Source organism: Salvelinus fontinalis, chromosome 3, assembly GCF_029448725.1.
Source record: "Salvelinus fontinalis isolate EN_2023a chromosome 3, ASM2944872v1, whole genome shotgun sequence".
In the NCBI taxonomy this organism is placed as follows: Eukaryota; Metazoa; Chordata; class Actinopteri; order Salmoniformes; family Salmonidae; genus Salvelinus; species Salvelinus fontinalis.
The window spans coordinates 7822283-7835348 of NC_074667.1; the positions used below are offsets into that span (position 1 = coordinate 7822283).

At 42.0% G+C, this 13066-nt stretch overlaps 1 protein-coding gene across 2 annotated transcripts; it reads left to right on the forward strand.

The window, feature by feature from the left end:
* Nucleotides 1–80: 80 nt before the first annotated feature.
* Nucleotides 81–12859, forward strand: LOC129837734 (protein phosphatase 1 regulatory subunit 12C-like). Of its 2 annotated transcripts, none has more exons than XM_055904140.1 (20): nucleotides 81–434; nucleotides 977–1151; nucleotides 1262–1392; nucleotides 1677–1795; nucleotides 2090–2249; nucleotides 2450–2594; nucleotides 2971–3045; nucleotides 3365–3444; nucleotides 7163–7272; nucleotides 7380–7444; nucleotides 7696–7829; nucleotides 8148–8235; nucleotides 8363–8480; nucleotides 9930–10039; nucleotides 10529–10593; nucleotides 10687–10726; nucleotides 10950–11054; nucleotides 11529–11579; nucleotides 11770–11820; nucleotides 12284–12859. In XM_055904140.1, the coding sequence occupies exons 1-20, from the start codon at nucleotides 211–213 to the stop codon at nucleotides 12368–12370; spliced, it is 2133 nt and encodes a 710-aa protein (XP_055760115.1). In that variant the 5' UTR covers nucleotides 81–210; the 3' UTR covers nucleotides 12371–12859. The 2 variants fall into 2 exon arrangements, with proteins under 2 accessions (XP_055760115.1, XP_055760123.1); XM_055904148.1 differs by having other exon boundaries at nucleotides 7699–7829.
* Nucleotides 12860–13066: the final 207 nt, after the last annotated feature.

The following is a 13066-nucleotide window of genomic DNA, read 5'->3' on the forward strand; positions in this document are numbered from 1 at the left end:
CCCATCTATGGGAGAGCCGCTCCTTAAGCAGACCGGAACTGTAACCATTTTTTTTCAATGGTTAACGGCCTGAGTGGGACATCTTCATTTATGCACTATCTTTGGCTTCACACCCAGTGTTTTGAATAAGGAAGTGAAACTATACACATGGAGGGTGTGTTTTTTCTATCGAATATATATTTTATTGAATAAAGTCCTCGTCGGATAATAATGGGGGACACAGCAAAGGATAAACGGCAGGAACAATTGAAGCGCTGGTCCGGTTCAAGCACCGACAGAGAACCGGCTGTGCCCAGGCGAAGGTGGCGGGGCAATGTCGAGGATGCAGGCGGCTCGGAGGCCGTGAACAACGCCGTTTCAAATGACCATTCTCAGGATGTGGAGGGAAGCGGATTGACCACCGGTGAAGCCCATAGTATTCTACCCAAACGAAGGTACTGTATTGTCAGAATGATGTATTACTAGCTAACCAGCTAGCAAGATTCTCGCTAGCTAGGTAGTACTATACCGGATGCTATTTAGGAATGTTGTGCGTGGGCTAGGCACTTGCTAGCTAGCTTTGCTGAGACTTTAATGTTAATCTCGCTAACTAGCTATGTCTTTAATCACAACAATGGCACATTCGTATGTGCTTGTCTACTGTCTAGTAGTAGATTTAGAACAGTTCTCTACAGTATTCGACAGGATATGTAGCTAACACACCCACATTGTCTGGCTAGTCATTTTGGAAAGCTAGCAGGCAGTTAACTATTCAGCCAGCAACATAGTTAAGTTAGCTAACTACATATCTAGTTAGTTACAGACCACCACTGTTGTTGACAACAACTGGGTATAACATGGACTATTTGGAGAAGGGGAATATGATCTGCCTTTCATGAATGCAAATAATGAGGTTTGAGTAGCTGCCATGGAGTGCTGGTAAAATATTAACTTTAATATCCTGAATAATGTCACTAAATGATGACCTCGACTATAGGAGGCGAGTGCGGTTTGATACTGCTGCAGAGTTCCTGGCAGCTTGTGCCAGTGGAGACACAGATGAGGCCCAGGAGATGCTGAAAGAGGAAAGAGAGACGGAAGGCAAAAATGGAGACTATCAGGGAGAGGTTGTGAATTGTGCCAATGCTGACGGAATCACAGCTCTTCATCAGGTAAGGACTTGTGGTAAATGAGTAGAATCTAGTGTCTGTGTATTGACTCTATAACCTATAGTCAACTTGGAGCTATGAATATCATCATCCTCTCTCCTCATTCACTGTAGGCTTGTATAGATGGGAGCATGGAGGTGATGGTCTTTCTCCTGGCTCAGGGTGCCAACATAAACCAGGTGGACAGTGAGGGCTGGACTCCGCTGCATGTGGCAGCCACCTGTGGGAACCTGGAGATCACTGAGTATGTACAGTATATCACTTCAACATCAGGCAATAGAATAGGGACTACCTATGAAAGCTTTCTACATTCCTCTGTTATAGTGTTGGGCAGTCGTTGCAATTGAGTTAACCTGATTTTGTAGCCTAAGCCTCGCCTCCCTGTGCCAATGTTTCTCCATTCAACAATGCTGTATTGTTGTCTTGTACAGCAGGGCCTGTGAAGCTGGCCAACTGCTTTTTGTTTACTCTTGGTTATGTGGCCTGTTTCTCTCTTGTGGATGGTTTCAAACTCTCTTTCTATATCAGTTTCCTTTTGCAGCAGGGTGCGTCTCTCACTGCTGTGAACTGCGATGGCGACGTCCCACTAGATATAGCTGAAGACGAGGCCACTGAGTCGCTCCTGCACCAATACACAGTGAGACAAGGCAAGTACTGTACTACCAACACAGGGAGGAAACAAAGGAGAGATTCAGGGTGATAAGTGTTGTGGTGTCTGATTTATAAAGACTTACTTAGGTACTGAGAAGGAAGGGAAGCCAGGGCACACTCTTAGCCAATTTTTGGCTTGTGATGCTGTCACGTTCCATATCGAGCTAAACAAGAATAAGGCTCCCCCTTTTTCAATGGAGTTGAGAGAGGAAAAAGCTTCATGACTACCACATTTTCAACATTCTTGTTCAGTTGTTGATTATACATTTCATTCCCGTCTCTTGTCTCAGGTGTGGACGTAGAGGCAGCTAAGCGGGTGGAGGAGGAGCAGATCATGAAAGATGCCAGAGCCTGGCTGACAGAGGGGCCTCCCTCAGAACTACGGCACCCCAAAACTGGGGCTACTCCCCTGCATGTGGCTGCAGCCAAGGGCTACCTGGAAGCCATCAAGTGAGTGTCCATGACCGTGTCCCAATTCTCTCAAAACCCCCATTTTTCTGGTGTCTCCCTCACAGCCACTCTGATAAGCTCAATAACTCTTGGATTTATGGAAAAGCAGTGCATTGTTAAAAAACAAAGAGACAAAATGAATTGAATAGGCTTTCTGCTTTGATCTCTGTGCTAAGCCACTCTGTGTTGTTGTGGTTCAGACTTCTATGCCAGTGTGGTCTGGATGTGTCAGAGATGGACTGTGATGGCTGGACACCTCTCCACGCAGCGTCACACTGGGGGCAGGGAGATGCCTGCAGGATACTGGCTGAACAGCTCTGCGACATGGAGGCCTGCAGCAATGGGGTGAGACCGACAGACAGACTAGAGCCATACACATGTATATCAGTGGAGGCTGGTGGGAGGAGCTATAGGAGGACGAGCTCATTGTAATGACTGGAATGGAATTAATGGAACGGAGACGAACGTGATTTCAGTATGTTTGATTACTGTTCCATTTATTCTATTCCAGCTAATTACAGTGAGCCCGTCCTCCTCAAGACACTCAATGTACTGGGAAATATTGTCGACTGCTTGTATACCAGGTCTCTGTAATATTTGTTACTACTTTTTGAAATGCTAGGCTAATATAGCTTCGTCATTTGGTAGGAAGTGTGATGCCACAAAATGTCTTGCAGCTTCCTTTGTGCTCTATTTTCATTTTGTAACGTCAACCCTGCAGGGTCAGACTCCGTTTGATGTCGCTGACGAGAGTGTTGTGTCACTGCTGGAGGAGCTGTCACAGAAACAAGCCAACGTGAGACTTCCCTTTTTTTGTCACTGTTCATGTGTGCAAAATATTTCTCTAGATGGCCAAAACAAAACTGCCTGATTGGGAAATATTCATTGTAGATTTCACACATTTTCCGAATAGTATCATTTGACTTGTTGCCATATTTGCCATGTAATATTGGGCTGTTCTGCAAAAGGCAGTCTTCCTATGTTTCTCTTACTGATGAGTGATGCTGTCATGACTCTTGCTACTATATTTGCCTTACAATATTATTATTATTATATGCATTATCTAATGACAGTGGTCATATTTTTGTCACTGATGACCGAGTGTCCCTTCACAGTGGCGTAATGAGCAGTCCATCATGGACCGACAGAACCCTGCAGGCTCTACTGCTGCAAAAGCTGATAACAAACGACGGAGGTCAGTATATGCCTTATTATTACTGCATCTGATAACAAACAACGGAGGTCAGTAAATGCCTTATTATTACTGCATCTGATAACAAACAACGAAGGTCAGGATATGCCTTATTATTACTGCATCTGATAACAAACAACGGAGGTCAGTAAATGCCTTATTATTACTGCATCTGATAACAAACAACGGAGGTCAGGATATGCCTTATTATTACTGCATCTGATAACAAACGACGGAGGTCAGGGTATGCCTTATTATTACTGCATCTGATAACAAACAACGGAGGTCAGTAAATGCCTTATTATTACTGCATCTGATAACAAACAACGAAGGTCAGGATATGCCTTATTATTACTGCATCTGATAACAAACAACGGAGGTCAGGATATGCCTTATTATTACTGCATCTGATAACAAACAACGGAGGTCAGTAAATGCCTTATTATTACTGCATCTGATAACAAACAACGAAGGTCAGGATATGCCTTATTATTACTGCATCTGATAACAAACAACGAAGGTCAGGATATGCCTTATTATTACTGCATCTGATAACAAACAACGGAGGTCAGTAAATGCCTTATTATTACTGCATCTGATAACAAACAACGGAGGTCAGTAAATGCCTTATTATTACTGCATCTGATAACAAACAACGAAGGTCAGGATATGCCTTATTATTACTGCATCTGATAACAAACAACGAAGGTCAGGATATGCCTTATTATTACTGCATCTGATAACAAACAACGGAGGTCAGTAAATGCCTTATTATTACTGCATCTGATAACAAACAACGAAGGTCAGGATATGCCTTATTATTACTGCATCTGATAACAAACAACGGAGGTCAGTAAATGCCTTATTATTACTGCATCTGATAACAAACAACGGAGGTCAGGATATGCCTTATTATTACTGCATCTGATAACAAACAACGGAGGTCAGTAAATGCCTTATTATTACTGCATCTGATAACAAACAACGGAGGTCAGGATATGCCTTATTATTACTGCATCTGATAACAAACGACGGAGGTCAGTAAATGCCTTATTATTACTGCATCTGATAACAAACAACGGAGGTCAGGATATGCCTTATTATTACTGCATCTGATAACAAACAACGGAGGTCAGGATATGCCTTATTATTACTGCATCTGATAACAAACAACGGAGGTCAGGATATGCCTTATTATTACTGCATCTGATAACAAACAACGGAGGTTAGGATATGCCTTATTATTACTGCATCTGATAACAAACAACGGAGGTCAGGATATGCCTTATTATTACTGCATCTGATAACAAACAACGGAGGTCAGTAAATGCCTTATTATTACTGCATCTGATAACAAACAACGGAGGTTAGGATATGCCTTATTATTACTGCATCTGATAACAAACAACGGAGGTCAGTAAATGCCTTATTATTACTGCATCTGATAACAAACAACGGAGGTCAGTAAATGCCTTATTATTACTGCATCTGATAACAAACAACGGAGGTCAGGATATGCCTTATTATTACTGCATCTGATAACAAACGACGGAGGTCAGTAAATGCCTTATTATTACTGCATCTGATAACAAACAACGGTCAGGATATGCCTTATTATTACTGCATCTGATAACAAACAACGGAGGTCAGGATATGCCTTATTATTACTGCATCTGATAACAAACAACGGAGGTCAGGATATGCCTTATTATTACTGCATCTGATAACAAACGACGGAGGTCAGTAAATGCCTTATTATTACTGCATCTGATAACAAACAACGGAGGTCAGTATATGCCTTATTATTACTGCATCTGATAACAAACAACGGAGGTCAGTAAATGCCTTATTATTACTGCATCTGATAACAAACAACGAAGGTCAGTAAATGCCTTATTATTACTGCATCTGATAACAAACAACGGAGGTCAGGATATGCCTTATTATTACTGCATCTGATAACAAACAACGGAGGTCAGGATATGCCTTATTATTACTGCATCTGATAACAAACAACGGAGGTCAGGATATGCCTTATTATTACTGCATCTGATAACAAACAACGGAGGTCAGTAAATGCCTTATTATTACTGCATCTGATAACAAACAACGAAGGTCAGTAAATGCCTTATTATTACTGCATCTGATAACAAACAACGGAGGTCAGGATATGCCTTATTATTACTGCATCTGATAACAAACAACGGAGGTCAGGATATGCCTTATTATTACTGCATCTGATAACAAACAACGGAGGTCAGGATATGCCTTATTATTACTGCATCTGATAACAAACGACGGAGGTCGGTATATGCCTTATTATTACTGCATCTGATAACAAACAACGGAGGTCGGTATATGCCTTATTATTACTGCATCTGATAACAAACAACGGAGGTTAGGATATGCCTTATTATTACTGCATCTGATAACAAACAACGGAGGTCAGGATATGCCTTATTATTACTGCATCTGATAACAAACAACGGAGGTCAGGGTATGCCTTATTATTACTGCATCTGATAACAAACAACGGAGGTCAGGGTATGCCTTATTATTACTGCATCTGATAACAAACAACGGAGGTCAGGGTATGCCTTATTATTACTGCATCTGATAACAAACAACGGAGGTCAGGATATGCCTTATTATTACTGCATCTGATAACAAACAACGGAGGTCAGGATATGCCTTATTATTACTGCATCTGATAACAAACAACGGAGGTCAGTAAATGCCTTATTATTACTGCATCTGATAACAAACAACGGAGGTCAGTAAATGCCTTATTATTACTGCATCTGATAACAAACAACGGAGGTCAGTAAATGCCTTATTATTACTGCATCTGATAACAAACAACGGAGGTCAGTAAATGCCTTATTATTACTGCATCTGATAACAAACAACGGAGGTCAGGATATGCCTTATTATTACTGCATCTGATAACAAACAACGGAGGTCAGTAAATGCCTTATTATTACTGCATCTGATAACAAACAACGGAGGTCAGTAAATGCCTTATTATTACTGCATCTGATAACAAACAACGGAGGTCAGGGTATGCCTTATTATTACTGCATCTGATAACAAACAACGGAGGTCAGTAAATGCCTTATTATTACTGCATCTGATAACAAACAACGGAGGTCAGTAAATGCCTTATTATTACTGCATCTGATAACAAACAACGGAGGTCAGGGTATGCCTTATTATTACTGCATCTTATTTTCTCCTGTTTCTTTTCTTCTGATCTGTAGTATTTATTTTGCAATTAGACTGTAGTTGGAGTAAATTTGCAGTTAGGCTTTAGTTGGAGTAAATGTGGTGGGTTTGGCCTCAAGTATCAAATATATATATATATATATATATATTATTTTCATGCAGAATGATGGTTTTGTCTTCATTAGAAATGTAGATGAGATTCAGTTGGATAGTTCTTCATTGACTGTTATTTTACAAAGATGATTGACTATGAAAAAGGCATCTTCCTTATAAATAATAGCCGGGATTCTGTTGGACAGTGTCAGAACTGGATGCGTTCCTGCAATGAATTTCATGGCTACTTTCCGATCATTGTCTCCCATGTGTGCACCAATCCAAAGCTTTTCAATGCACGGAGGGGAGTGAACGAGAGCACACTTTGGGAGAAGGGTAAAGAATCTGAATGCCGCCTATTTCTGTGAAAGGCTGATAGTAATCATCTCTGTGTGTGTTTCAGGACCTCCGTGTGCAGGATGAGCAGTAGGGAGAAGATGAACGTGCAGGATCAGTCTAAAGAGAGGAGGTCTGAAGGCCTGGAGCTCAGCGAGGAGAGAGAGAGCAGCCCTGGTATAAAATATGTCTGATCTCACACACACACACACACACAGACATTTTGAATACCCATTCATGATTACCCACTGACCAGAGTACACCCTCCTGTCTGTCTTTCCTAGAAGGCTCCACTCTATCCAGTCCAGACACAGAGAGTGCCACCTCCACCGTCAGCCCTGCTGAAAAGGTAAGACATGTCTCGATGCATCTTAAGCTGTACTATAGATGTTGCGTAGTCTACCTGGGCCTGTCGTGCCTTACACACGTAGTTATTCCTTATTTCCTATCTTAGCTGTTGATGTTCACAAAATCTCCTTTCCATTTGAACGTCAAAGAAAAATGTGAATCATCAGCCTAGCAACAGTGACTCGATTACTGTCAAGAGAAATGTTATTATTTCCTCTGTATCAACGTGGTCCTGTCTTGCCTGTGGTTCAGCAGACTCCAGAGGAGAAGGATGTGGAGGAGCGGGACCAGGACAGAGCCAGTCGTACAGCCCGGGTCCAGCCCACCCCCCAGAGGAAAGACCCCCTGGCTGATAGTCCCAACAACACCAACCCAGACAGACGGAAGTAAGAGCCACACGACACACAGTAAACGCACATTAAAGCTTCGTGGCCTGGCACAACTATAGGAAAGATACGTGAATAGTTGGTGTAGCAGGAGGCAGGGTGTGGCACATAAGAAGGAAGTGATGATGAGAGCTAATGAATGAAAGACTCAACACACCGGCAGTTGTTCAAGCACTATCAATGTGTTTTAGTAGAGGAGTGTGTGTCTTCTGCTGTAAATTCAATGGATGTGCTTTTATGGAGCTGTGTGGATGTGTTCTTTTGGAGCATTGTGAATCTACGGGTTCTAATGGAGCTGTGTGGATGTTTGCCCCTCAGGTTCCAGGCCCCTGTAAGAGACGAGGAGTCTGAGTCTCAGAGGAAAGCACGATCACGCCTCATGCGCCAGTCTCGCCGCTCCACACAGGTACTGGCCACAATAAACCATCTCTTTACGTCTCTTACAGAGGACTTCAAATGGATCTTGTCACCTTAACTGACCACCTTTCAGCATAAATAATAAACATGATTTTTTTGCTTGTTTCCTGTGACAGGGTGTGACGCTCACTGACTTGAAGGAGGCAGAGAAGAGCGTAGCCAAACCGGCTGATCCGCCGCCTAGCAACATCCTGCATGTCAGCCCTATAGTCACCATAACACCTGCTGAGAGAGGTGAGTGGGACTGTGGTGGGAAAAAATGTGCCGTTTTCATTTATTAATAGTAATGCCATTCAGGAAGACAGGATTATGAATCCTAGTTTAAAAGTATTTTAGTGTCATGAAAACATCAAGTTGGCAATATCAAATGCATCCTCTAGCCTTAGTGTCTGTTAAGGGCTCAAAATTGCAACCAAAACTCGTATTTGCGACCGTTTGACTTGGCAGTGCAACACACAGTTTTAATTGGACGCTAGGGTGCCAGTGTTTTTATTTTTTATTTTATTTTTTCACGTTACTTTTTGGTTCACAATTTTCGGCTTTTTAAAAATTCTTATAAAGGTATGCAACAATGGGTATGCAGACCAGGTATTCATAAAGTTTGGTCCGAAGTCATGGTTTAATCTTTGCAAAGCAAAATTGAGTCATGCGCTGTTTGAATGAACATTCCTAAAGACTTTCCCAAAAAACCTTTCCAATTAAATACCTGGCCAAATGATATCTTGATGATTTGTAACAATTGCACGGCATTTGTTTATCAAACTGTGCCATCACATGTAGCCTACATTGTACAGTACAAAAACACCGCTAGCCGAACACAATGGCCTCTTGCTAGGCGCACACTTGAATTGAAGGGCAACTACACCCTCTAATTTAGTTTTTTATTGTTCCCAGATCTCAAAAGTGTTCTCCCGATGTGGTTTAAGCATTGTTGTGGACACAGAACATCAAATCTGAGGAGTTTTTCAACCCCAAAAATGTGCTTTTTGCGAGTGAAATCCTGAGAGAAAACTAAAACATATATTTTAATGGGCCCTACAATCGCTAGCAATAACACCATTTTTAAGATTGCTCAAAGATTTTTTATTTATTTATGGAGGGTAGGTCATTATAGGCCAGGGCTTTCCAACCTTGTTCCTGGAGGTTTTCATTTCAACCCCAGTTGTTACTTTCCTGATTCAACTTATCAACCAGCTAATTATTAGAATCAGTTGCGCTAGATTAGTGTTGGAGCGAAAACCTACAGGACGGTATCTCACTAGGAACAGGGTTGGAGAGCCCTGCTATAGGCTACTCACGCAGCCTGCAAATTAAACATTTGAATTGATGCGCGCATCATCTGCTTTCCTTGGCCAGCATTCTTTTCATTTGGGCCAGTAACTTTCAGTTGGCATTGGCCCAGTGTGCCACTGGCAAATTCATCTGAATGTCAAACCATGCAAGGGCATGCTAATGTCAAAGACGGCTAGTCATTATTAGCCTGGTTCTGTATGGAATGCAGGCACATTATGACACCGGTCAGGTCATTATCAGCACGCAGCGGCAAAAAATTGGTGCGACCGTATCATGTGCTGGTGCTGTCAACAGGAAAAATTGTGCCACCGGTGGAAAAAGTTAGTTTAGAGCCGTGCTGTTGAATGCCTTTTGATCTATCAATGTCATTCTGTTCCTATTGTATTGTAGACACTGACCCAGTGAAGGAGGTTGGGTCCGAAGGAGAGACGCGGCTAGGAGTGAGGGACCGACGGAAGGGAAGGAGAGAGAGACGCTCCACCGGGGTGGTTCAACTAGGGGTAGGCAGAGGAACCCCTTCATACATATTCATAGTGTTCGTGCTAGAGCTATTGATGTCTTTGACCAATTCCTCTTTGTATAAACTGATTGAACTTTAATTTGACTATCAACCCAATATCACTCTTTCTTGTCCACTTCCAACATGCCACAGGTACAAAATAAATGTTATGTCCTACAAAGACAATGAGGAAATGCAACAGTATGTTGTAACCTCATACTCAGAACAGGAACTCCATACCCCACCTGAAATGTTCTTTTTCCCCTTTTTCAGTTGTGTAATTGCTACATTTCTGTATTTTGACTGTATTTTTTCCTGAAATATAGGACCCCCAAACAAAATGTTGGAATCTGATGGTTTGTCACAAAAGTGGTCTTGTATTACAATGTCTGGTAAAATATTAGTGGTCAATGTCAAACATACCATTGTCAATGTGGTATTTGTTACAATGTTCGTTATACACTGTATCTATTTTTTATTTTTTTACAAGAATGAACATTTGGATGCAATGGATGAAGCCCAACAGGATGAAAACCACCATCATAGTTCACCCAGGTAAGTGGTTTTTCATTTCTATACTACAGTATACTGAATTACTAAACTTATTTTGTATTGCGTACATCATGTACTCTATGTCTATCTTTGCAGTGAGCCTCAGTTGGGAGAGTCTTCACCAGAGTACAAAATGGTATTGTTGACAACTCCCAGTGATTTTTAAATACACACATTCTTCAGGCACTTGAAAGATGGAACCTAAGGTTTTAATAAGTGAGAGAATAACATGCTCTGAGGGGAATGAATGGATGCAGCTGACTAGCTGGGAAATAGGAGTTTAAACCGCTTCAACTGAATGTATTTAGAACTGCAGAGGCTAGGCTATGACCGAATCCGTATTTGTGTCGCCCCCCTAGCTGTACAGGTCGGTGCTGCAGGAGAACGGCCTGCTCAGAGACAAGCTGCAGGAGACGGCGCTGCTGCTCAGCCAGAGCAAAGTGGAGCTGGAGAGACTCCGACAGGTGAGGATATGATCCTGTCTGGATGTTGATGACCATAGATCAAGATCCATGGTGTATAGCAAAGCCATGTGCCATGACTCTTTTCCTTGTCTTCTCTCGCTCATAACTACAGATAGGGAACTACAGATAAGTCTGGATATGATTATCAGGTATCCCATTTCAATATATTAGATTCACATAGCAGTGGGAAGGAGGGAGACGAAGAGTATTGGGACTCTGTCAGGGAGGCAGATCCTAGAAGTGCTGTCTCTGGTCATGTGGCGGGACCTGGCGCTGTTCTGTGTCCGCCTCTGACAATGTGGGGAGAAGTTACGTTGTGTAAGACAAATAATACACAGTATTGTAGGAACACAAAGATGGATTCCAGATTATAGCACACAGAATGTGTTGGAATTTATACTGCTCAGCTTCTGTGTTGAGCTGTGCATGTCAATCACTGGCCCTGTTGTAACTGTGTCTGTGTCGCTATTGCAGTGTCAAGAGAGCAACACAGAGAGGCCGGCCCTGCTGGAACTGGAGAGATTCGTGAGTCCCCTCTTAACCTGTCTGTACTCATGTTTTAGGGTCCATTTCACTTTTAGCTTCCCAATTCAGGAAATGATTTATATATTGGATCAATTGAGGTCAAATGGAATATAACCTAATGTCATTAGCTGTAAAGGCTGCATACCTATGTGGGAGTGAGTTATAACATCAGTGTCTGTTTTACTCGCAGGAGAAGAGAGCACTCCAGAGAAAAGCAGTGGAACTGGAGGATGAGCTGAAGGTATAAGGGAATTGTTCCGTCACCGGGGCTAGCCTATTTAACTCATATTTTGTCTGTTCAGACTTTAATTAACCTGCATAATTGTTAGCATTGATTATGTGCTTTGGGATCCTACTAACTACCCAAAACAACCTCAAACAACCCAACATACTGACCGCATACTGCCCCCCCCCCCCCCCCCAAAAAAAAGTAAACTACTGAAAACATTAACCACATAAAAGTACTCAAACCAACTCCAAATTACACAAACATTAATTACAATCTTCCCCAAACACTATGTAAAACAACCCAAAAAATGTGTTCTGAGAATATGGTTTTATTCTGTACTGTTCTACATTGCATTATCTGTAACACACAACACAATAACCAATAGATTTCCATCAACTGATCACGATGATAAAAAAAAAAAAAATCTATTTGTCCCTGATGTTGTCTATCCTCCTTGGTTATCGTGTATTTCCAGGTGCTGGTGGATCTCCGAGCAGACAACCAGAGGCTAAAGGACGAGAATGCCGCTCTCATCCGTGTCATCAGCAAACTTTCCAAATGAGCCTCATCTCCCAAACCTCTAGACGGAGAAAAGTGTTCAACGTTCCTGTCTCTTGCCCAACTCACAAGGCACATACCGGGAACAAAACCCAGCATAAAACAAACTGCGTTCTGCTCTGATAGAAGACCCACGATGCATTTGTTCAATGACGTTTTTGGATTTATAACTGGAAAGAATAGTTTTTGCAGGGTTATTGTTCGTCTTTGGTTTGGCTTCACTCATTACTCGATCTACTGTATAACAAGCTGAACTGCACCACCTATGGATTCACAGGGTACTGTACTGTGTTCCTGTTCAAATTCTTAAAAAGTTGATTTTTTTTGACCTAAATATTTTGTGCTTTGCTTCTGCATTACCTTGTTTAAGGATACATGTGTTTTTAAGATCTATTTTAATAACCATGCAAAGTGCGTGCTTACGATAACAACATGATCTTACTTCAGAGTACATACCATTAGACACCTAAACAGGACTGGGGGGGGGGGGGGGGGGGGGGGGCGATGCAAACGGAAGGTGCTTCAGTTTTAAGGAGAGGCGGAGAAGGTTGTTGTTAGGTTTTGACATGCATATTCCACAAAAATGTGCCAAAAACACACACCCCCATTTACGGCTTGTTTGGCATGTTGTTTGGGGGAAAGGTGAAGTGATTGGTTTGTCTCTCTCAGGACGAGTCTGGGTCAATACTGTACTTGAGCT